General features: G+C 53.1%; 9 protein-coding genes across 9 annotated transcripts; 6 read left to right on the top strand and 3 right to left on the bottom strand.

The window, feature by feature from the left end:
* Positions 1-153: 153 nt before the first annotated feature.
* N7498_002417 (class I SAM-dependent methyltransferase) lies at positions 154-1,485 on the top strand (the record flags this gene model as incomplete). The annotated part of the gene is made up of 5 exons (XM_058449479.1): positions 154-171; positions 319-335; positions 413-492; positions 555-716; positions 788-1,485. The coding sequence occupies 5 exons, from the start codon at positions 154-156 to the stop codon at positions 1,483-1,485; spliced, it is 975 nt and encodes a 324-aa protein (XP_058311823.1).
* Positions 1,486-1,988: 503 nt separating this feature from the next.
* Positions 1,989-4,300, top strand: N7498_002418 (uncharacterized protein; the record flags this gene model as incomplete). Its single annotated transcript, XM_058449480.1, has 2 exons — positions 1,989-2,295; positions 2,352-4,300. 2 exons carry the CDS (start codon positions 1,989-1,991, stop codon positions 4,298-4,300), a joined length of 2,256 nt encoding a protein of 751 aa, XP_058311824.1.
* A 336-nt stretch (positions 4,301-4,636) lies between these two features.
* pup1 (proteasome core particle subunit beta 2) lies at positions 4,637-5,607 on the bottom strand (the record flags this gene model as incomplete). Its single annotated transcript, XM_058449481.1, has 3 exons — positions 4,637-5,296; positions 5,364-5,411; positions 5,482-5,607. 3 exons carry the CDS (start codon positions 5,605-5,607, stop codon positions 4,637-4,639), a joined length of 834 nt encoding a protein of 277 aa, XP_058311825.1.
* Positions 5,608-6,115: 508 nt separating this feature from the next.
* N7498_002420 (FG-nucleoporin NUP159) lies at positions 6,116-10,949 on the top strand (the record flags this gene model as incomplete). Its single annotated transcript, XM_058449482.1, has 3 exons — positions 6,116-6,205; positions 6,269-6,950; positions 7,006-10,949. 3 exons carry the CDS (start codon positions 6,116-6,118, stop codon positions 10,947-10,949), a joined length of 4,716 nt encoding a protein of 1,571 aa, XP_058311826.1.
* A 264-nt stretch (positions 10,950-11,213) lies between these two features.
* On the top strand, positions 11,214-11,939 carry N7498_002421 (uncharacterized protein; the record flags this gene model as incomplete). The annotated part of the gene is made up of 2 exons (XM_058449483.1): positions 11,214-11,400; positions 11,446-11,939. 2 exons carry the CDS (start codon positions 11,214-11,216, stop codon positions 11,937-11,939), a joined length of 681 nt encoding a protein of 226 aa, XP_058311827.1.
* Positions 11,940-12,064: 125 nt separating this feature from the next.
* Positions 12,065-13,720, bottom strand: N7498_002422 (telomere maintenance protein PBP2; the record flags this gene model as incomplete). Its single annotated transcript, XM_058449484.1, has 2 exons — positions 12,065-12,277; positions 12,331-13,720. The coding sequence occupies 2 exons, from the start codon at positions 13,718-13,720 to the stop codon at positions 12,255-12,257; spliced, it is 1,413 nt and encodes a 470-aa protein (XP_058311828.1). The 3' UTR covers positions 12,065-12,254.
* Positions 13,721-14,366: 646 nt separating this feature from the next.
* N7498_002423 (uncharacterized protein) lies at positions 14,367-15,468 on the top strand (the record flags this gene model as incomplete). Its single annotated transcript, XM_058449485.1, has 2 exons — positions 14,367-14,552; positions 14,614-15,468. The coding sequence occupies 2 exons, from the start codon at positions 14,367-14,369 to the stop codon at positions 15,466-15,468; spliced, it is 1,041 nt and encodes a 346-aa protein (XP_058311829.1).
* Positions 15,469-15,674: 206 nt separating this feature from the next.
* On the bottom strand, positions 15,675-20,324 carry N7498_002424 (uncharacterized protein; the record flags this gene model as incomplete). The annotated part of the gene is made up of 5 exons (XM_058449486.1): positions 15,675-16,237; positions 16,296-16,374; positions 16,428-18,665; positions 18,803-19,944; positions 20,003-20,324. The coding sequence occupies 5 exons, from the start codon at positions 20,322-20,324 to the stop codon at positions 15,675-15,677; spliced, it is 4,344 nt and encodes a 1,447-aa protein (XP_058311830.1).
* Positions 20,325-20,694: 370 nt separating this feature from the next.
* N7498_002425 (putative Kelch repeats protein) lies at positions 20,695-22,827 on the top strand (the record flags this gene model as incomplete). The annotated part of the gene is made up of 3 exons (XM_058449487.1): positions 20,695-21,139; positions 21,195-21,340; positions 21,391-22,827. The coding sequence occupies 3 exons, from the start codon at positions 20,695-20,697 to the stop codon at positions 22,825-22,827; spliced, it is 2,028 nt and encodes a 675-aa protein (XP_058311831.1).
* Positions 22,828-22,857: the final 30 nt, after the last annotated feature.

Raw genomic sequence — 22,857 nt, forward strand, 5'->3', positions numbered from 1 at the left:
CTGGCCACAGTAACCTACAATAACTTTTCACTGCGTGCTTTAACCGCTTTCGTTCTGGATTGGAGTTTGCCGACGCCTCCGTCCCACCCTCATAAGGGTTGGCCTCCGTATCCTATAGGCCTCGGACGATCCCTTTAATCAAAGGCAATCAGGATGGGTCCCAAATCTTCTGTACGTCCCCAACCGATCTTTTTTAAGCCGGTCCCTCTGCCCCTCGTCATGTCGATTTCATCCCACCGTCGCTAGACCCTGGACACCGTTCATTACCGGCCATCATATGATCATTGCTGCCGACCAGTGCTAATATAAGCCATGCAGGGACGTAGGCGTGAATGGTACGAGCACCTCCAACCTTTTTGCCTTTGCCTCTGTCCTATCATCTGAAGAATTCGTGTTAACGGAGTGATGACAGTGACACGCAGTCTCTGACTGCCAGTGTAACGGACTATCCTATAGAAAATGGAAGACGGTATCACAGGTACCATGAAGGAGGTATGCTGCCATGACTTTCCCATATACCACGGCTGGTTGAATGTATCTGACTTCTTGACCAGCCTACCCATACCCCAATGACGAACAGGAGCTCGATCGCCTTGACATGCAGCACCATATGTTCAGAATGGTCATGGAAGATAAGCTCTATAATGTTCCTCTTGATGACCCAAAAGAGTTACTCGACATCGGTACCGGCTCCGGTATATGGCCGATAGAAATGGGTATGTTTGCGTATTCCAAAGGTAGTGCTGGTTGGGCGATTGGGACTGGAGAACTCATTGCCATTTTACAGCGCCCCTATTCCCCAACGCCGCCATCACTGGAACGGACCTCTCTCCAGTACAGCCGACAGAGGTCCCCGAGAACGTTCATTTCCTAGTCGACGACGCCACGGAAGACGAGTGGCTCTGGGACCAAGACCATTTTGATTACATCCACATCGGCAACATGACCGGCGCCATGTCCTCTTTTAAAAAACTACTTCAACAAACATTCAAACATCTCAAAGCAGGGGCATACGTTGAATGCCAAGAACTAGACCCGAAACCGAAATGCGACGACGATACAATGCCCCCAGAAAACCCCGACGGGTTCAGCAAATTCGCACTGCATGACTGGTTCGACCTGAACATGCGTTCGAGCCAGGAATTGGAGCCCTCAAGACAGTTCCGCATCGCTCCAAGGATAGAGCGGTGGATGAAGGAGGTTGGGTTCGTGGACGTTGAGCAACGACTTTTCAAAGTTCCGATGAATGGTTGGCCGACAGACGAGCACCTGAAAACCATTGGGACGTGGAATGAGAGAAATTTGCTCGACGCTCTCTCCGGCTGGTCTTATAAACCGTTCCTTGCTCTGGGCTGGTCGAAGGCCGAGATCGAAGTCTTCCTCGTCGACGTGAGAAAAGCCATTCAGAACCAGACTATCCATGCATATATGGATTTCTACGTGGTGATGGGTAGGAAGCCCCTTCCTGGAGAAGAAACTTCTTGATACAATTCCAGGAGGTAATTCTTGCCCCGTTCCTTTGACGACTCTCTGCACGATCCGCTATACACCGTTCGATCACATCATCGCCGAGATGATTAGCATGAGATACCATTGCTGAGGGAAGAGCATTTGCATGGAATTGCATTGGCGCACGGTTGCATTCTATTGTTTCGTTTTTGCATTCTGATTTCTTGGATTTTATCCATGTCCTTGGATAACCCAAAAATGGGGACAGTTCCATATCGCCATGTGGCGTGATGATCTTCATAAGAAGTCGTGAGGACCTGCGAATAGAAGTACATAGCTCCCAAGATCATATACGTTAGAAAGAGATCCAAAGAATATTCTCTACTTCGTCGCTGCTCTAATTCCTGCTCGCGGATTGGCTGGCCAAAGTGCTTAGTCACAAAACGCCAAGACTCCGCGCTGAAGCTGCCGCCAGAAGACGTCGCTCGATCATCACGGCCGAATTTGGCAATTGGCTCGCATGCGCCATTCCTGAATCCATGTCTTTCGGTAGGCATGCTTACCGGCATGCTTTGAAGCCACCCGGTTCATCGGCTTCTGATCATCTCTGGATCAGCGACGACCTGCTGGCAGCGACCTTCCGTCATTTCGCGAACGGCCAGCGCCGCCATGGAAGCTGCGTGCCCGGCCCCTTGGAGGCACGGAGGCGTCTGGCAAAGAGGAGGAACACCGCTCTGGCTGGTATTGGAGGAGCCGAGGATATCGCTTGTTTGTTTGGCCGCAATGGGAGGGAGCACATGAAGTGGACCGACCATCCGTGGCAGAGAGCGCAGGTCGAAGCCCAAGGTGAGTGTGAAAGAAGAACGCAATTGGTGCATTTCAGAGTCTAACTTCCCCAAAAGATCTTCGCAGTTACGCAATCGCCTCACACGAAGTTCCTCTGCCCTTCTACGACCACAACCCTGAACCCATCGAGTCGCACATCTCCGATGATCCTTCTCCAACCTCCCACGACACAGAGCCGAGAAGCAAGGCTCGGGTCTGGGCAGAATTCCTTGACAAGAACGATTGGGGAATTGAAGATGCTCGTGATTTCGCTCGCTACTTGAATATCGATCTTCAACGGGAACCTGAGTACAGCCGGCAAATATTTGACAAATTGCTTGTGCGATCCGCAACAGACTTGACACAAACCATCAAATTTCTGGACGACCCGTTTTTGAATACTCGAGGATCCGGAAACTATCTCGCTGCTGTGGAATTGTTCTCTCAAAAGAAGACAAAACGATCCAACCGTACTGCCGTTCTCAATGCGGTTACTCGCGCGCTGGAGCTGGGCCTTGTTCCCACAGAAGAGCTTTGCTTGATTGTCAAGGAACTCCCAAACATCATTGTCGAGAGAGACAAGACTCTTGGGACATGGGACCAGAAAGCGTTGCTCAAACACTACCGGGCTCTTTGGAAAGCCATTGGACGTTGTAATATCCTCGGCTATCGTGATCTTGACAAGAAAGTTGCGGATACCTGGCTAGGACAGCTTTTAAGTATTCGGGGATTCCGTTTCGCGGAGGAAATCATTGTTGCGACCCATGATGCAAGCTCTGATAACTACTGGCCTTCCGCCATGGTCATGGCGTGGTTGAAGGTTGTGGATGGACCCGATACGACATTGCATCTTCCCTCACCCGACCGACTGTTGAGCCAGCTCGATGCAAACTGTGCAGCCAAGTGCATTGTCAACGTGACCGAGCTCTTAGCTCTTGCCTCACGGGAAGGCAAGGACCGAAACCAGCAGCTTGAACGATGGCGTGGATGTTTGACGAGGCTGTCTAATATCGATGCCATTGCAAGCTCGCAGACTTGGTTGGATCTTCCGCTTGCCTACACCGAAATACCTCAGCAAGGACAGATTACCTCCCCTCCGCATCTTTCGATTCAGGATCAGATTATTTTACGTCTGTGGGCGCTACGAAGTTTAAGTCGATCTCTGGCACCGATGTACAACCAAGATATCAAAGCTACAGATCGTCCCATTTATTTCTTGTTCGGCCTCTTCGAGACGACTGTGCAGAACACGGAAGGGTCTTTTCTTGCGGACCTCTTGCGTGGAGTTCAAAGTCTAGACGTCCCATACAACAGTCTTCTGCCGCTGGCAGTCGATCTCAAGCTGAGAAAGCTGACAACGAAAACCACACGCAAAACTCTTGAGCAGCTGGAAACATCCAAGACCACTCTGGCAGAAGTCTGGACACAGCCAGCTGAATACAACGGAACCCGAGTCCTTTTCTATGGCGCATTCGATCGAATGCTCCGCCGCATCGATCTCACCAGCCCTGCCACGATGGAAGAATTCCTCCGTCTCGCCAGAGAGGGAGATTCAAAGAGCGTCTGGTCAGTCCTCAGACTGTTGGAAAATCACACGCCATTCAAAGTGTGTCTCCACAAGGCCTGGGTCCCCATCCCACACCCTGACGAAATGGCCCTTGTGCGTTATCACCCTGGCCCAAGGGACAGCCACTGCCCGGACCCTCACGTCGCGGTGAACCTGGTCCACCAACTGGCCGTCGCTTTTTCCTGCAGTCCTCAGTTGCCTCCATCCCGCTCATTCCATCTCATCCACTGGCTTTACGACTACCTGCGTAAACATGGCGGCCCCGTTTACCCGTCTCTGGTGCGCTCTATGTACCATGCTGGCGTTGTGCGGTACCGTCGTGAGGGACGTCGTGTTTCGGCTACGCGGTACGAGTATATTATGTGGATCATGGAGAAGTTTGAAGGGCGTGCGTTTGTGAAGGAGTTTACAGCGGCGCCTCAGATTGGGAGGTCCTGCCATGGCGAACCGCGTGATTAAGTTGTGCAGCTGCTTTCAATGCCTGCCCTCGGTTTCAGGCTTGGTATGAAGACGTAGGAGCAATTTGGGGAAAGTGGAAAACATTTGTACCTAACATAAGAGATACCCGCACTTCGCCTGTCATGGCAGTGGCATGTCTATAGAATCACGATATGTATTCGATACTGATTGATTTCCGACGTACTTGATACCTTAAGCTGTAACAGTGAATCCAAGGGTAAATCCATCGGATCCAGAATACAAATGATACAATAATGAGACACAAGCTCAAGTGTATATTAAGTCGCCTCAGAAACAAAGACCACTAGCCTGCGCCACCAATCCTGAAATCCCATCTTAAGCATCAACGTCCATCTTCTCACCAGCAGCGATGTTATCATCCCCAGCCAAGGTCTCGACGGTGACAAATTTCTTCAAATCATCCTTGCTGATGATCTTCTGGTTCAGCCAAGCAGTAGTGCCACGAGGGAATCTGTAGTTGCGCTCCTTCTGGCCACGCTCGTTAGGCTTCTCGTAATTGCGAAGCAGCTGAGTGGGCTTGTCATTCTCAATGACACACACGTCGACATTGCTACCAGAGCCCAAATCGTTGAAGATACCGGCCTTGATCGCCTCAGCGCAGAGCTTCACAGCGCCCTCCTTGTCCATGTCTGGCTGCCACATCGACTCGAACACAGACATGGCTGCCAGAGAACCAGATCCCATAGTCACGTACGGCAGCTTATCCGTTGAGCCGTGCGCGTGCACAGTGTACAGACCGACTCCGGTCGGGTCAACACCAGCAACCACCAGGTACGCACCGATGTGGCCCTGGTACCGGAAGAGGTGCTGCTTCAGCATCGTCATGCAGGTGATCACTCGCGGGTCACGGCCTGTCGATAGCGAGTGCAGCTCGACATTGGAACTGATGAGGGCGGTGGTGAACTCAGTGTCTGCGGCTGTACCAGCGCCGGCACACCAGATTTTGGGGGCGATGTAGTGTAGTTTCTCGCAGTTCTATTGCGGATGCCCGTCAGTTTGTGATTGTTTCGTTGAGAAAGATCCGGGCTCCATTCGCTCATACCTTGTCTGCTACTATAGGGCCACTGGTAGCTCTGGTATCTGCTGCAATCTGCGATCGCGGTCAAGTCAGCTTCCCTGGGCGGAGTGCTTTTGGGGACCCTGAATCAATGGCAACATACCACAACTCCATTATCGTAAATACATCCGACAATTGTTGTACCGGTGCTAGTGGCTTTAGGAAGGGGAACCCCCTTCGCATGGAGAGCCGCGTTGCGGTTGTAGTTGGAGAAGTCAAAGCCCGGCATCGTGACAACGCAGGGGGTGTGCACACGACCGAAGTGAGAATCGAGATCCGACGGAGATAGTAGGTAGATGGGAAGCAGACAATAGAGGAGGAAGGAGGGCGTCAAGGTGGGTGAGATGGGGGAGAAAGGCGAGCTGGAGGAAGCCGAGCTGTGTTGGAAGTGACGAAGCTCCCGCAGCCTGGTGTTGCCTGAGCCGTCAGGCACCACGCGGTGTGTTTGCCTAGAACATTTTCGGGTGTTCATCCTCACTTTCTCCGGTTGGAACATCTGCATCGGTCCTGCCAGGGATCTCTCTGTCTTTGAATCACCCCATCTCCTCTGTACGCGGAGAGGTGTACTCAAGATTTTTGCGCGTACCCTGCACCTTTTCAACCGGAGTCCGCAAGCACTCCAACGACGCTCTTTCTCTCCTACTCCGCCGAGCTCTCCGTCGCTCAATGCTTCCAGGACCGGCTCTCCTTTAGGCGCTAATACACGTTCCATTTCCGCTGGTTTCGACCGTTTCAAAATGGCATTCAACAGCTTCGGGGCATCGAGCCCCGCTAGTGGGAGCGCGTCAGCGGAGCTTGGTCCAGAGCTCTCAGAGGTTTACACTGATGTACGTCGCCCCGCCAAAGCATCTGCGAGCTTTGAGAGCTCCTGTGACTTACATATTCTTTAGCAAGTTGGCTTCAAGGGCCTCTCTGGCGATGCTAATATCCGTCTACTTCCCACCCCGTGGCCAAGCGATGCGCTTCCTTCCTCGACCTCTTCTCTCCTAGCTGTCGCGCAGTCCAAAGGAGTGATGGTAGGCGCTGGTCCTGATATGCTTGTCGTCGCGAGCACCGATTCTGTCAGAAAAGCTATCGAAGCGCCCGCCGACGAGGACAAAATGAAGACGAAGGCCTTCGAACCACAAGCAAAGATCCCTCTCCCTGCGCGCCCGACACATGTCGCATTTACCGCGAACGACGACGCATTGATTTTAGCCACCGAGAATGGCTCTCAGTTATCTGTTTTCCAGACTTCAGATCTCGCCACGGGAAATGCGCAACCCGCGATATCTATCCCAACAAATGGAGTCTCACTTCGCGCTCTGGTGCCCAACCCTGATCCCAACTCTACCTTCGTTGCCATGGTCACTACCAACGGTGAACTCCTGATGGCCGATTTGAAGGCGGGTAACTTGGTTAATGGGCCAAATGGACCTATTCTGAAGAATGGTGTCAGCTCTGTTGCATGGAGTAACAAGGGAAAGCAGATTGTGGCTGGATTAGCCGATGGAACAGCAGACCAGATGACCCCGGATGGAACGCAAAAGGACCATGTCCCTCGGCCTTCGGACCTGGAGGGTGAATGCCATGGTAAGTCTAGTTTGGCCCGTGTTCCCCTCTGAGGCGATTGTACTTACAATTGCAGTCTCATCTATCGCATGGCTTGAAAACGACATCTTCTTCGTGGCCTACACTCCTAATTCCGCAGAAGAGGACATGTCATCCTATTACATTATCACCAGACGGAAGCAGGCACCCTTTCTGATCCAGAAATTGCCTGAAGTTTGCCCCACAATGGGTTTCCAGATGAGGCACACACCAGCGTATCAATTCGTTGCGCGTTTGCGAGACTACAAACCTCATTTGAAGGATGCATTGATCCTCTCATCAACAAGGTCTCCTGATCTCAGTATCATCGTTCGCTCCGAACAATCACTGTCGAGTGAGGACCCATCGCTCGTGAATCAGTTCGCCGTCGTCGACTTCAGCGACGATACAAAGCGGGCTTCTGTTCCATTGCAGGATGACGGCGGCGAGACCTCTGTTGTCGGTCTGGCTCCTGATCTGTCGTCCACCCAGAACGTCATCATGCCCATTCAGGGCGCAGATATTACAGAGAGCTCTACTCCTGTGCCCGGTGTATTCCTTCTCAACAATGAAGGTATTCTGTCCTCCTGGTGGTTAATTTACAACGACGCAATCCACCAGCAGGTTGCCTACTCCGGTCTCGTCTTCGCTGGCTCAGCACCACAGGCGCCCTCTCAACCCCAGCAATCCGCCCCAGCCCCAGCCCCAGCCCCTGCCCCTGCCCCTGCCACTACGCAACCGCAGCCCGCTTTTTGTCAGGCATCCTTTGGCGGAGGGTCGCCATTCGGTGCGTCTACTTTCGGCAAGCCATCTGGCGGTCCAGCTCTCAGTAGTCCATCTAGTATGGGAGGTTCGACCATGGGCGCCACAGCATTCGGAAAGCCATCCGGTCCTTCATTTGGAAGCCCCTCTCCGTTAGGCGGCGGCTCGGGTCCGGCGTTTGGTACACCGTCAACCCCGGGGCCTGCGTTTGGTGCACCCTCTCAGCCAGGATCAGGTTTCGGAACTACGAACACACCAGGGCAGCCCTCATTCGGCCAGTCGGGCTTTGGCGCTATGGCCTCTCCATTTGGAAAGCCTAGCACTCCCGGTAAGAGTCTGCTGGGGACGGGTAATAGTTCCTCTGGCGGTGGTTTCAGTTCGTTCTCGGGTGGTGGTGGAGGTGGTTTCGCTGGCTTCGCATCCGCCAAGCCTGGCGAGTCTTCCTTCTCAAAGCCTGCGACAGGTGGAAGTGGCTTCTCGAAGCCTGCCGGAGCCTCGCCATTTGGGGCCCCGTCGCAGACAGACTCGGCTTTTACTCCCAAGCCCACCGAGGTCAAGAACCCCTTCGGTGCCGGGGCTGGATCTGGGCCAAGTGGTTTTGTCCTTGGGTCGTCCTTTAAGGGTGACGGCACAGCTGTCAATGATGGACCAAAGCCCGACAAGCCCTCCTCGGGGGCCTTTTCATTTGGTAACTCATTTGACGATATGATCTCGACACCCAACAAGACGAGCCCTCAAGCCGAGTCTATGGATGACGCAGAGGATGCTGGTACTCCTGAGAAGCCCGCACAAACGGAGCCGAAGTCTATGTTTGGCGCGCCCAGCAAGCCAGAGCAGCCAGCGAAGAGCGAGCCAACTTCGATGTTTGGTGCACCAAGCACATTAGAGCAACCAGCGAAGACAGAGTCCAAGTCACTGTTTGGCGCGCCCAGCAAGCCTGGGCAGCCCGTGAAGAGCGAATCTACTTCAATGTTTGGAGCACCCAGCAAACCTGCCACTACCCCGACCTCTCTCTTCGGCCAGCCTTCGCAGCCCACCAGACCCAACCCCTTTGGAAAGCCAAGCGAATCAAGTTTCTCTTCCGGCGAGTCGAAACAGGCGGAGACGAAGCAGTCCAGCTTCTCCTTGTTTGGCACCAACACAACTACGACCAGCCAGACCTCCCAAAACCAGGTCACCAGCCCTCTGTCTGCACCCTCAGATAAGACTGCGACTCCAAAGCGAGAAGATTCGGTTACCACACCCACATTCCATTCAATGGAGGCGCCATTGCCACCTGATTCAACCAGTAGGGATCCTTATGCTGCCGGCGATACATCAGCTTCCTCCAACGTGTCGAAGAGTTCTGTCGAGGACGCGCCACTTCCCCCTGATTTCGTTTCTGCGAAGAAGTTCTCACCGAAAGAAGACGAGGCTCCACTCCCTCCAGACTTCCTGTCACAAGAGAAGTCCACCCCCAAGGTGGATGATGCTCCTCTTCCTCCCGATTTCGTGGCTAAACCCAAGAAGGAGGAAAGCCCGCCTCCAGTGCCCGAAGAGGCACCTTTGCCTCCGGAATTTACCACCTCAAAGGCCAAGGCTAAACCGGCGGAGGAGGCTGTTCCGGTCCCAGAAGACTCGGATGCGGATTCTGAAGAGGATGCGGATGAGTCTGATTTCTCTGACAGTGGCGAAGAAATAACTCATGATGAAACCGAGATCCCGAGCCCCAAGCCGTCGGCCGAGAGTTCGTTCGGTGGGGTGTCCGAGAAGAGGTCTACCCGAGGACTTTTCAGTGGAATTTCTCAGACTGCGCTGAAGCAAGAACATCCTCCGCGACAGCTGTTCGGTGAGATCACCAAGCAGCCACTCCTTGCTCCTGGACCCGCAGCGCGAAGCGGTCGTGAACCGTTCCGTTCCCCTAGCCCTACCCGTGTCAGTTCCCAAAAGGATAATTTGTTCTCGAAGAAGAACAAGAGCCGTCCGGAAACAGGAAGTGCTCTGACGTCGCGCAAGGCTTCCCTAACCCAGATGGCCCAGCGCAGAGGACAATTGCGGAAGCCCAGTGATACTGCCCACCAGGAGCAAGCTCGCGCTCGGGCAGTTGCTCAACGGCAGGAAGAGGAGGAAGCTCTTTCTTTGTCGGACGACGATGAGGATGAGAGACTTCGGGCCGACCTTGCTCGTCCGGTCGAGGCTGTTTCCACTCTTGATCCGTTCTTGCCACACCAGAACTACATGGGCGAGACTGCCAAGCCAGGTATTGCCGGTATGATTGAACGTCTGTATCGTGATATCAATTCCATGGTTGATACATTGGGTATCAATGCTCGGTCATTGGAGTCATTCCTCCTCTACCAGCAATCTTCTGAGACTTCCAACGTTGACGACTGGGTGCATGTCCTGAAAAGCGACCAGCCTGCCGATATTTTGGATGAGGAGGTGTTCCTGCAAGACATCAACAAGCTGGAGTATGTTGTGGTCTCTCTCAACCAATTCCTCGACGAACAACGCGTCAAGGGAGTGGAGGAGAAGCTGGAACAATGTCGCGAGATGCTAACGAAGGACATTGTCACGCTGCGTGGTCAATGTGCCAGCATCCGCAAGACACTCGATGCACACACCGATACCGGGTCCATATTGACGGCGCCACTGTCTGCTGAACAGGCCGCTCTCCAGCACGACTTGCGAACTGCAATCACACAGATCCAAGCGAGGATGGCCGATCTCGAACAGGGCATTTCACTCCTGCGAGCCAAGATTGCTGATATCCCGCGCCCTGATGGCTCTGGCACCGGTCGCAAGCGACCTACCGTGGAGGCCGTGTCTTCGACCATTGCCACGATGATGAGCATGGCCGAGGGCAAGAGTAGTGACATCGATGTTCTCGAGGCTCAAATGCGGAAGCTCGGTATCGACCTTAACTCTTCTTCCGCCTCCGTCAGCCGTGAAGGATCTCCCTTCGCAACCCCGCGAAAGAACGCTGCCCTTTTGCCTGCTACTCCTGGCTCGCGCGGCTCTATTGATGGCAGTGCATATCATACACCCGAGTCTGCATCTCGCGGGGTCAACTTCCGGGCCAGTATCAGCGGCTCCGCGAAACACAGCCGCCTCCGCAGCGTGGAGCTCGTTGGGTCGGCCGCCGCCAAGGAAGAGATTGCTCATTGGGAGAGGAAATTCTCTAATCGAAAGGTTCTAGTCGAGAACCTAAAGAGTGCAATTGAAAAGAAACAGACCAAGGTTCGCAGCGTGGACTGGTAGTCTGGGGATTTCTAGAATGTGAAGGATTTGGAACACAATGGCATTCGGACATTTCTAATTAGTCCACAGGCGTGGAGTAATCAAATTTTGACCAGGGAGAGTTTCAAGACTGTCTTTCTATTTCGAAGACTGTACATAGCTTTGACTGATTTTCTCTGTTATCCGACTTTAATGAAGACCGGACTCTGACATCATTTTGTGTGACATCAGCTCAACCTCCATTTCACTCCCGTAAACACCTTTCACCCTAAGATACTCACAACCATGTCGCAATCCATCACTGAATTCATCTACTTTAAAGTAAAACCCAGCGTGAAGCCCGAGGACCCCAACGACGAAGAAGGCGAAGCACTGCTGAAGGTCTTCCGCGCCGCCAAAAGCCAGAGCGGCTACTCGAACTCCGCGTGGGGCCGCACCGTCGAGGACATAGACACGATTGTTTGGGTCATCGGTAAATTTCTCTATATTATGTAGTCTACATCACTAACAAACCTAGACTGGACCGACGCGCGCGGCTCAATAACCTCAGCGCATCTCAAGCCTTTCCTGGCCACCACCCAGCAGCCGCCAACAGCGCTGTACACAACGCTGCAGCCCCCCATCTCCGGCACGGATACACTTACCAAGAACCCGGTGACGGAGCTATGCGTGCTGCCATTCCCTAGTAACCTGACTGTGCCTGAGGTCAAGGCTCTGAATGCAGACCTGATCAGTTTCCGCACGGCTCTGGTTGAGCAGCTGCCGCAGGCGGAGGCCCCGCGATCGTGGACTATGGGCCATGTGGAGCGGCCGGGGACGGTGCAGCACGCGAAGAGTCCGAGTGGACAGGCGGTAGCCCATCTGCTTGCTATTGGGTGGGAAAGTGTGGAGACGCATCAGAAGGCGAAGGAGACGGAGCAGTTTAGTAAGGGTATTGCACCCATTCGGCAGAAGATGCTGCCGCCTGTTCCTGGGTTGGAGTTGAGGCATGTCAGTTTCCAGAAGATCTGAGGGGAGCTGGGATGGTTAAGTTGTGCTGCTTCTTGCAATTGATTGTTGTGAAGTGAAAGAATTGAGGATGGTGCAACGGTAGAGAAGTGAGATCAAGGCTACTTGGGTTGGGGGGTGGGCAATGGGGTTGAAGAAATTGTGGGATTGGTTATTAGGAGGCCCGGGTTCAATCACACGCCTCGAATAAGATACAGCACGAAAGAAAAGAGTAAGGAGACACCGTGAAATCAAAGGAGAACAAAAACAGCATAAACCACCGTAGACTTTTGGGGTACGATGCCCGTTGGGGCTCCCAAGGAAATACTGGCATCAACTTTAGACGCGGTGCTTTTCGCTCTCTGTGGGCTTGTTAGCAAGACTCTTTCACTGGATTTGATGGAGGGAGACGAACCAAGTCGCGAATATAGCATGTACAGAGCCATCTGGTTGCACTCCTGGGTACCGGTGATGGTCACCAGACGCTCGTTGCTGTTCTCCTGAGGCTCGTTGATCTTGATCACGCTGCCACTCAGATGGCGTATTTCGTTGATCTTGGCACCGCCTTTGCCGATGATGGCGCCCACCATATCGTTCGGGATGTAAATCTGCTGGGTCAGAGGCTGGCCAGGCATGGCACCGCCAACAGGGGCAGGGGCAGTAGGGGGACCGCCGCGGGCAGGAGCAGGCTGAGGGCCGGGGACATAGGGGCCCGCCTGATGAGGGGTGGGAGCGGCATAGGGGGTGTGCGGTGCAGCAGCATAGGGCATGGCAGGCTGGCCGACAGGGGTGGGAGCAGGTTGGCCGTGCATGTAGGGAACGCCGTAGGCACCGGCTTGAGCTCGGTTGGGATGAGGGCCACGCTTGGAGAAGCTTTCCGGGTGTCCGTATTGGCCACCAGCGGGCTGGGGAACGTATGGCACGACCTGCATGCCACCGGGGACAGCACCGGCCGGGCCGCCACTGCGCGTGGCATAAGCCGATGCCGCAGGGCCGCCAAACCGCTCGGTCAGTTGCTCTACCAAGGTAACTGCAACGTAGTAGGTCGCAATGTGCACCGCATCGGCAACACCCAGGATGACGAGGGATCGCTCCGTCGACAGCGGAAGGCAGGCGTCCGAGGCGTTGAGACGAGCGCCAGAAGCTTCCTGAATCTCACGGATGCGGCTACCACCCTTGCCAATAATGGAGCCGATGAGAATGTGAGGAATTAGCAAACGCAGAGGGTACGTTTTGGACTGGGCAGTGGAAGGGGCGTCGAGGGGTTCGTTGTTCAGGGTACGGATGATGAGGCCAAATGCCTTGGCCACCGCGTCCTGGGGACCGCTCACGGTCAAAATCCGCTCAACGGCACCCCGAGCGTAGTCGCTGACAGTGCACTTGGCGCCGGACATGCGGCGGATCTGGGACACGTTCTCACCTCCCTTTCCGATCACGGTAGCAGCCTCCGGGCTGGAGATCACGGCTCGGATGTGAATCCAGCTCGACTCATCCTGTGGCGCATGCGTATCGGATTGCGATCCAGCGCGGTCACCATGGGACGCGGTCGATTGGATGGGCTGGGTCTCGTCGTGGGCCTTGCCGTTGGGAGCATCGGTGACGACGGTGTCACCCTGGTTGTCCTTGTTGTCCACAGTGGGGATCTGGCTGTTCACGTCGGTCTCGGCCTCGGCCTCGGCATCATTCTTCACTACTTTGTCGAGAGCAGGGCGCTTGGCATCGGGCTGGTCGTTGGGGGCCGAGGGCGACGAAGGATCCTCGAGAGGGCGCTTGGCCGTTTGGGTGTTGGACGGAGAAGCCGACATGGTTGTTGTGTGCTGTTCTGTATTCACTTACGTGAAAGGGTCGGATGGTCAAGAACGAAATCTGCCTTCTTTCTTATGGATCGTCTATGTACACCAGAGGTTCCCACGAAAACGTGCTGGTGCTTGGCGATCGGGAGAGGGAATCTGGTGCTTGGAGAGGCTGAAGGATGGAGAGAGCTGTGCCGACAGAAAGTGCAGATCAAGGTGTATGATGAGTTGATCTTCAAAGAAAAGCAAGGGAAGCCTGGGAAAGATTGTCGGGGATGCCGAGGGAAAGGTGAAGGGAGGTGAAGGGTGTCGGTGAATTGCGACGGGTAAGGAGAGGGTCGGAACTAGGAAACCAGGCAAGAAGGAACCGGAACCAGTGCTATCTCCAGGGAGCAGGAGACAGCTCGTAATGGGAAAGACTTCGCAAAGGAAACGCTGGGGTGAAGAAGGGGAGGGGAGTTGCAGTAAGCAGGATGAAGTCCAAGGTTGAGGTCGAGGTGGAAGTGACGGGCAAGTTGCGCGCGCTAAACCTGGTCTGGCACGTCACGTGCTATCGACGCGACGCGGGTGTTTGGGGATGTTATTGAGTTCACATTTCGAATGGTACGTATTGTTTTTGAGACAAATATCTGCAGCCCCGTGAGACGTAGCTGCAAAAATGGAAGTCTCTGAGGAGATCGTGCAGAAGATCCAAAAATTTGCCCAGAACCGTCAAGCAGCGGAGAAGGAGTCCGCCAGTGAGCCGCTTAGAGCAACCAACCTACATGCCTATACGCATCGCCTAGACGAGACTCTGCGCGAGCTTCAAGAGCAGGTTAGACGTCAGGAAGATGACCTGAAGAAGGTACGTAATCTGGTCGAGCCATAAGGCGGAGGTGAACTCTATAGCTAACTTACATGCAAAGCTACGGGAGATTCGCTCCCATGGACTGTTGGACAACTCGAATGATCTCTGGGTCCGGGTGGCCCAAGCGAGACGTGCCAAAAGGGCTTATGACTCACTGCTACAAGCAGAAGATGACCTTCCACCCACGGGCTCGATCCTGCCTTCGCTCATTGCAGTCGAAGATACCTCGCAGCTCATCAGGGAGAGCAAGGTGTCGGTGGTTGTGACAGCGGAGAAGTTATCTACAGATCGCGAGCGCCTTAGAGTTGAAGAGGCTAATCTACGAGACTCGCGCGCAATTGCAAATGGACTCCGCGAGCGCATCCAGCGTATTCGCGATACCAATGCGCGAAAGCAAAAGCAGACGCCTTCTCAGGTAGCCCAAGAAGTAGTCAAGGACCAGAAAAAGAAGAACAAAGAAATGGACCGCGCGTCTGCGGATCTCAAGGTTTCCCTCGACGGTTTCATCGATGAAACCCTGGCTCCAATGCTTGCTGCGGAGGATCTTGGGGGTCCCACCGTTGGAGATGCCCTGGAGGTATTGGATGCTACGCTGAAGGCGGGCTACACGGCGCACGGGAAACCGAAGAAGCAGAAACTGCCAGCCGAGCCCGAGGACGGAGGACAACAACGGATTGATCAGTTTTTGCAGCGCAATGATGACAGTTCGAACCCGACAAATAAGCGAGAGGCTGCTGCGACAGAGGTACACAAGCTGCTGGATGCACTGTTAGAGGCAGGGAACTCCTACGTGGACTTGGAACGAGACTCGGCTGCGTCGAGGTTCCTTGTGAGAGCCAAGGTAGCCCAGTTCCATCCGCGAGACGCGCGGCGTCTACGGCTGGTTGATTTTGGCCGTTCGTTGGGTGACTAGGATGTGATATGATGCTTCTGGAGAGCAAATGGTATTATGTCTACTTAAAGCCTAATTCACTAATGAATCGACAATGCATGGTATGAGTCCGTATAAAGACAGTCCGAAACAGCCCCTGGGGAATAATAGAACGCCTATAGATGCTTGATATACACAGAAAAACGCCCAATAATGATCAACAAGAAAAAAAAAAATCAGAATCAGAATTAAATAGGCATCATTCCAATCGTAGACTTGGGTGTCTTTGCTTTGGCGGTCTTCAGCGGCGCAGTGGACCGACTTAGGGCACGATCCCCGGCCTTGGATTTTGCTCTTGGGCCCTTGGCTTTCCAGGTACCCCCGGTAGAACCGCCATTCTTGCGTGCTCTTGGCCGTTTAGTGTACGGGCGTTTGGAACGCCCCTTGGAGCTGGAAGCAGCTGCGCCTGACTCCATGTCATCGGCAGGGTCGTAGCCGGGGGATGGTGGGGGAGGGAAATAGCGGCTGGTGATGTCTTGAGTGGGAGGATTGTCATCCATGGGGTAATCAAAATTCGAAGCTTGATCCACGAAAAGATCTTCATCATCACTGTACTCGTCACTGCTGCTGAGATTAATGACATTGTGATGGTTCGGATCCGGCACAACTCCATTGGTGTCGGCATCTTGCGCGTCTTGCGTCAATTCCGCGTAGCGTCGTTTGGCATTGTCCACCAGCCTCAATATCTGGCGACCATATCGCTGAACTTTGTCTTGATCGATATTCGGAATGGAAGCAAGCTCCGAAAGATCTGCCCAAGCATTAGTATTCGTTCACAATTATTTTCATCGGACAAATCGACTACTCACTTTTGGGGAACCCAATGGCCATTTCGCGAAGAATGGAATCCGGGAATGGTTGGTAACGAAGTCCTTTTTCAACAACAATCTAAAGAAATAGGTTAGCGTCGCCATGGCAGAGTCAAAATTTGAGAAACTTGCATCTTGGAGGTATCTCTTGGCAGTAACCTCGAAGTCCTCCACAACAGCACGGTGAAGGTGGTCGAGCTGATCCATTTTTTGATCATTGGTAATAGGAGGACCAAGTTCACGCCCATTTTCACGTCGTTGTTTTCCGACCACTCGAATTGGCTCAAATCCATCACTGTCTTCATCAGCCGAGGAATGATCGGCACGAGGGGCTCGTTGCTGAGAGCGCGCGTGACGACGGTCGTTGGCAGATTGGATAGGAGACGACACCATCGTAGATTGAGGGTAGCCTTGACTACCGGGTCTCGATTTCTGCGCTGGCCGAGTTGCCTTTGTCTTGCCTTTCGGAGACACGCGGACTTGTAGCTTCATCTGACGCTGACCGGTTTCATACTCCGTCGCACGACGACCAAGCCGGATGTACTGGACCGCAAAGTCCTTGCCGTTGATGACATTATCTTCTCCTAGCGCATCTTCTCCTAACAGCCGGTAGAAAAGGCGCTCTGCTTCCCCTCGATCAAGATCAGATCCATCTCCATACCAAGGTATCTTTTTATGGGAAGGTGATTTAGCTCTTTTCAGATCCCCGCGCAGGAGATCAGCACAGTAAAGTACAGTGACTTTCTCTTTGAGATCATCCTGGAAATGCCGCACAATCTTGATGGCTGACGATGCATGATGAGAAAAGTCCTGTACCTCGAACACCAGATCAGATTTGCAATTGTCACAAGCATTGCCGCAGTCCTCTCGGCGGAAGTATTCGTTGAAGTAGGCAAGAACTTGTACTCGTCGGCAGTCACTGCGGTTCTCACAGAATTGGACAACATTGCGAAGCATTTGCTTTTGCCTAGCTTTTTGTTCCCAGCTGCCCTCGCCCTCATCAATCATGCGCTTGAGAGTAGCGGTGTCCTTATATCCGTAGTAGAGATAACAGCCGGATCTTTTCCCATCTCGGCCCGCACGCCCAGTTTCCTGGTAGTATCCTTCCAGACTCTTCGGGATGCTGTGGTGGAAAACAAAGCGGACGTCTGGCTTGTCAATTCCCATTCCAAACGCGATGGTGGCAACAATGACATGGCACCGGCCCATCTGCCAGAGATTTTGTGTCTTGGCTTTTTCATCTGACTTCATGCCCGCATGGTAATGCTGAGCCTTGAGATTGTACTTCTTCCGAAGGTCCTCAGCAACCTTCTCACATGTTTTGCGCGACAGGCAGTAAACAATTCCACACTGATTTCTATAGGATCTCGTAATCGTATCGGCAATGCTGGCAAGGACTTCGTCATTTTTTCCCTTGGGTCGCACTTCGTAAGTCAAGTTGGGGCGATTGAAGCTCTGTAAAAACACTTCACATCCACTCATCTTGAGGTTGTGCATGACATCCACTTTCACATTTTCTGTGGCAGTGGCGGTCAAAGCCATGAGCGGTACACCGGGAAATTTCGCTCGAACTTCTCCTAGTTCTTTGTAATCTGGTCGGAAGTCATGGCCCCATTGACTGACACAGTGCGCTTCATCAATAACCAGCCGTGCCAGGTTGTTTCGATGATGAAGCTTTTCGAGAGCTCGAACCAGAGTTTGATTTTTATTGATCATCTCCGGTGTGATGTACAATAACTCGATACCCTCACCACCATTGTTAGATAGTTGGCCGAGGAGCCATGAGCGTTCAGTCTTCTCAGTTTCACCGTTCATCAAAAACGCATTGATGTTCAGTTTTCGCAGGTGATCGACCTGGTCCTGCATCAAGCTCAGTAAAGGAGATACGACAAGGGTCACACCGCGTGTACGGCCGCTATTCACAATGGAAGGCAGCTGGTAACACAGTGATTTTCCTCCGCCAGTAGGCATCAAGATGAAGGTATCTTTACCACCAAGGGTGGCGTCAATGGCTTCAAGTTGATTTGGTCTGAATCCTCGGAGATGGAATCGATCCTTGAGAACAGTTCGCACTTCCTGAGACCATTGATGGTTGGACCAGAAGTTGCTACGGGCGGGTGACTTCTTTGGCGGAGGCATGCGAGAAGAGTTTCCAGATGTCTCCGCAAAGACCTTGCGATTTTTGCTGGGCTGTTCGTGAGCAGGCGCTGGGGGCTCATCAAAGCTTCCAGATACCTCTAGCATCTCATCATCACTAGCATTCCAATCAAAATCGTCGAAGTCCATTGGCGCTTCCAGAGGCGGAGAGCCCATGTTTCGAGAGATATGATTTTCGTCATGGGGAGCCACGATTGGGTCTTCCTTAAACCTCTTTAGACTCGTGAACAACTGTGTTTCTCGAGGAGTCTCCCTTCTTTGTGCTGGCATTTTCGAGGCAGGGGGGATTCTCGTGAAAAGGAAAGTTCATCCAACCGTTTCGTAGGCTGAGGTGCACGAGTAGATCTCACCGGTGAGCTGGGGTAAACTGGCATGGACTCAGACGCCAAATCAAAAACCTTGGCTTGAGGCAAAAGATCGCGAATTTTTGATTCGAGTTGTTCCAGCTCCGCCTCAACTGCGCGACTTCGTGCAAGTTCGTTCGGCATGGTCGTTGGGTCCAAGCCCTGGGAGATAGCTTGCATGAGACTGCGCTTGAGGGTCTCCTTACGAGAAACACAATTGTTGTGGGTGGTTCGATGTGTTTGCAAGGTCTCAATGGCCTGGATTCGGGAAACCAGGTCTTTGTTCTCAGCAATCAGATCAGGAGCCGGTCGGCCTTCCATCGCTTGTTCGTAAACAACCTCCGCATTCTTTTGAAGGGTGCCCTTCAACTGCGAGATTAAATGTCCCAAAGAATCTGCTGACAGAGCCAGGAATTGCAAAATATTCGGGTCCTTTTGCTGAGAACTGGGCACTTTCAGTTCCGGGGATGGCTGCGGAGGCCGAGACTCCTTAACAGTCGCTGTCTTGCCTACAACGGCCTTCGAAGGTGAGCTTCTAGAAGCCAGGGTCCCTGTGTTTTTCTTCTTTTCACTCTCGTCGGGGCTAACTTGGGGCAGCGGTGGATATAGCCCTGGGTCAGCATCTAGGACCATATCTTCAACCTGGTCATCGACCAACCAGCTCACGTCAAATGGATCGTCTTCTTCATCAGAGTCGGCAATAACTCGATTGCGACTACTCGTCGAGGGTTTCTTCGAGCTTTGTTGGGTTACAATTGTTGTTTTCGGAGGGCTCTTTCGATTGGCTTGACTCTTTGCAGAAAGGAACTCGCCGCCACTCGATGTTGAGGGCCTGCTTGCCTTCGAAGGTGTTCGCACTTTGACAGCATGTTTTGACAACGAAAGAAGGTCGGATGCATACTCATCACTCTTCCGTTTTTTCCCTCGTTTCTCGCGGGGTCCTTCGCGTGATGCAGCTTCCTCGGTCCATAATCGACGCGGCTCTCCAAATTCGGCCGTTGATGAAGAAGGCATGCGACCAAAGTCTCCAGTCAGATCAATCGATTCAATGGCATCGAACGGGGAGGTCTCGATCTTGGGGTCCGATCGAAGTGGGGTCGCTTTGGGTTGAATAGTCTTGAAAGAAGAAGCCGGTTCATAATGAGATTCTATTTTTCCAGCATCAGCCAACTAATTATCGGTCATATCAGCATGGTCCTTGCGTACCTTGAACCACGCTTTTCGACGATGAGAGCATTTTCGATGTCGAAGGCGTACTCTCGAGAATGGTGTCGGGGTGGCTAAGCATGCGAGGTTTGCTCGCCGACTGCGGCGCAAGCATGAGTCTTGTCATATTATCATCCGTCACATCGTTGCAGTCCTCAAAAACTTCATCAGGTATGTCGCTTTCGTCGGAAGGCGGAGTAGGTTGTTGGGACACGCGGTTGTCGCGTTCAATCAGAGGTGTTTCGGTGGTCAACGACGGATATAGAGAGGGGCCTTGGTTCAGTAGCCATTTGAGATGCGAGGCGAGATTATTCTTCGTCATGGGGGCGAATGGCACTCATGGCCTTGGTATCGTTGTCGTTTGTCTACTTTCCGCGCCGTCGCGAGGCAATCGACGCGTCTTGCACGTGAGCGGTCAGGGCCTGATAGTGAATTTGGCAATCACCTTCAATCGACGTGTTTTCATCAAAATGATTGAATTATTTGTTCGAAGTAAATAATTATAGGATTAGATGAACCTGAATCGTAATTTTCTTAGCTATGGCAATTCTCAAACAGTGCATGCGGTGTATACCTCAATGATCAACGTACCTATAGTCAACGGGCGCATATCTACGTGGGGGAACCTTTTTTATGCCCCGCGGAGGTGGTTGAAGCTTCGAAAAAATCCGCGCAAACACCCCAATTCCACCATGGGCAAGAAGGACAAGAAGTCTGCCGAGCACAAGGCCCGTGTCGCGGCTAAGGCGTCTAAGAAGTCCGCAAAGACCGAGAAAAAGTCCAAGGCCAAGGGTAAGGACGCCGACAGCGATGTCGAGGATGCGGATCTGGATGCCATCCTTGCCCAGTACGCAGAAGAACAGGCCAGGTTCTTGAAGGTCACCGAAGTTCCTTCCGAGCCTCCGGCCCCACGATCATCTGCTACTGTTCTTGCATCCCCGTCCAACCGGAACGAACTGCTGCTCTTCGGTGGAGAGTACTTTGACGGCACGCATGCGACCTTCTTCAACAATCTGTTCGTCTACCTGATTGACCGCAGTGAGTGGAGAGAGGTCACTAGTCCAAACAGCCCATTACCTCGAAGTGGTCATGCTTGGTGCCGTGGAGGTAACACCGGAGGTGTATATTTGTTCGGAGGTGAGATCACCACTACTAGCTCAAAAATCTCCGAGCCTAGTCTAACATCAAGTAGGGGAGTTTTCTTCGCCGAAACAAGGTACCTTTTATCACTACAACGATTTCTGGCATCTGGACACCGCTACCAGAGAATGGACTCGTCTTGAGACAAAGGGCAAGGGCCCTCCGGCGAGAAGTGGTCACCGAATGACTTACTATAAGGTATACATATCCGCTGGTTATTTGTGTGGCAATTGCTGATGCTGTTTTAGAACTACATCATCCTCTTCGGTGGATTCCAAGACACCTCTCAGCAAACCAAGTATCTGCAGGACCTGTGGATCTACGATTGCAACAAATTCACCTGGTTCAACCCCACGTTGTCAGTGGCATCGCAGAAGCCTGATCCCCGCTCCTCATTTTCCTTGTTACCTCACGAGACCGGTGCCGTGTTATACGGTGGCTACTCTCGTGTGAAGACATCTGGAGGTACAGGAAAGCAGGGCAAGGGCGGGCCCCAAAAGATGACGCTGCGCCCCATGGTCCACCAGGATACGTGGTTCCTAAGAATCACGTCCCCTGAATCTGAGTCGGCCGCGGCCTCAACGGGTCCTACAGTTCGGTGGGAGCGGCGAAAGAAGCCCGCCAACACGCCCAATCCTGCTCGCGCGGGTGTCACCATGGCCTACCATAAGGGTCGGGGTATTATGTTCGGCGGTGTTCACGATGTCGAACTGAGTGAGGAGGGAATTGACAGCGAGTTCTTTGATACACTGCTTGCCTGGACCACCGACCGAAACCGTTTCTTCCCGATGAGCCTGCGCCGTCCTCGCGCACCTGGCAAGAAACAACAGGCGAACCAGGCCATGAAGTCGCGTGACAGAAGTAAGGCGGATGAGGAAGAGCTTTTGAAGAACCTGAAGGCATTGGAGGGGAAGGGTGGCATCCGCCATGATGATGACGATGATGATTTTATGCAATCTAGCACGCCCACTACCGATGAGCCCGTTGAGCCTAGTAAACCCCAGGTGGTTCGCTTTGAAATGCCGCACCGCAGATTCAACGCTCAGCTTGCGGTACAGGATGATACTCTCTTCATCTACGGTGGTACCTTTGAGAAGGGCGAGCGGGAGTTTACCTTCGATGACATGTACTCCATTGACCTGGTCAAGCTCGATGGAGTTAAAGAGATCTTCTACCGGGAGCCTGAGAACTGGAACCTTCTGGAGGAAGCTGAAGACAGTGATGAAGATATGGATGATGATGAAGAAGATGATGACGAGGAAATGGATGAAGGGGAGGGTGACGCCATGTCTATCGACACCGGTTCCCCTGCCCCCACAGAGGTTACTGTACCATCAGTGACCCACGGTATGGAGCAGCTCGACGTCGAGGAACAGGAGGCAGAGCAGCCCGAAGACAGCCGGCCTCTTCCTCGTCCCTTTGAGACTCTCCGCGAATTCTTCAACCGAACATCGGAAGACTGGCAGAAAATTTCGATCGAGACCCTGACGATGAAGGGACAAGTAGAGGGGAAGACCATCAAGGAGCTCCGTAAGGTTGCTTTTGAAAACGCGGAGGAGAAGTGGTGGGATAGCCGTGAAGAGATCATGGCCCTGGAGGACGAACAAGAAGCGGCTGGCATTGGCGAGGTCGTCACCCTGGCAGATCGTGCCGAGAATACAGGAGGAGCTGGCCGTCGTCGGTGATTTATAGAGAAAAAGTATTTTGCATTAGTC

The sequence above is a fragment of the Penicillium cinerascens genome (assembly GCF_028974065.1).
Source record: "Penicillium cinerascens strain IBT 15544 chromosome Unknown contig_1_segment0_segment0, whole genome shotgun sequence".
NCBI lineage: Eukaryota > Fungi > Ascomycota > Eurotiomycetes > Eurotiales > Aspergillaceae > Penicillium > Penicillium cinerascens.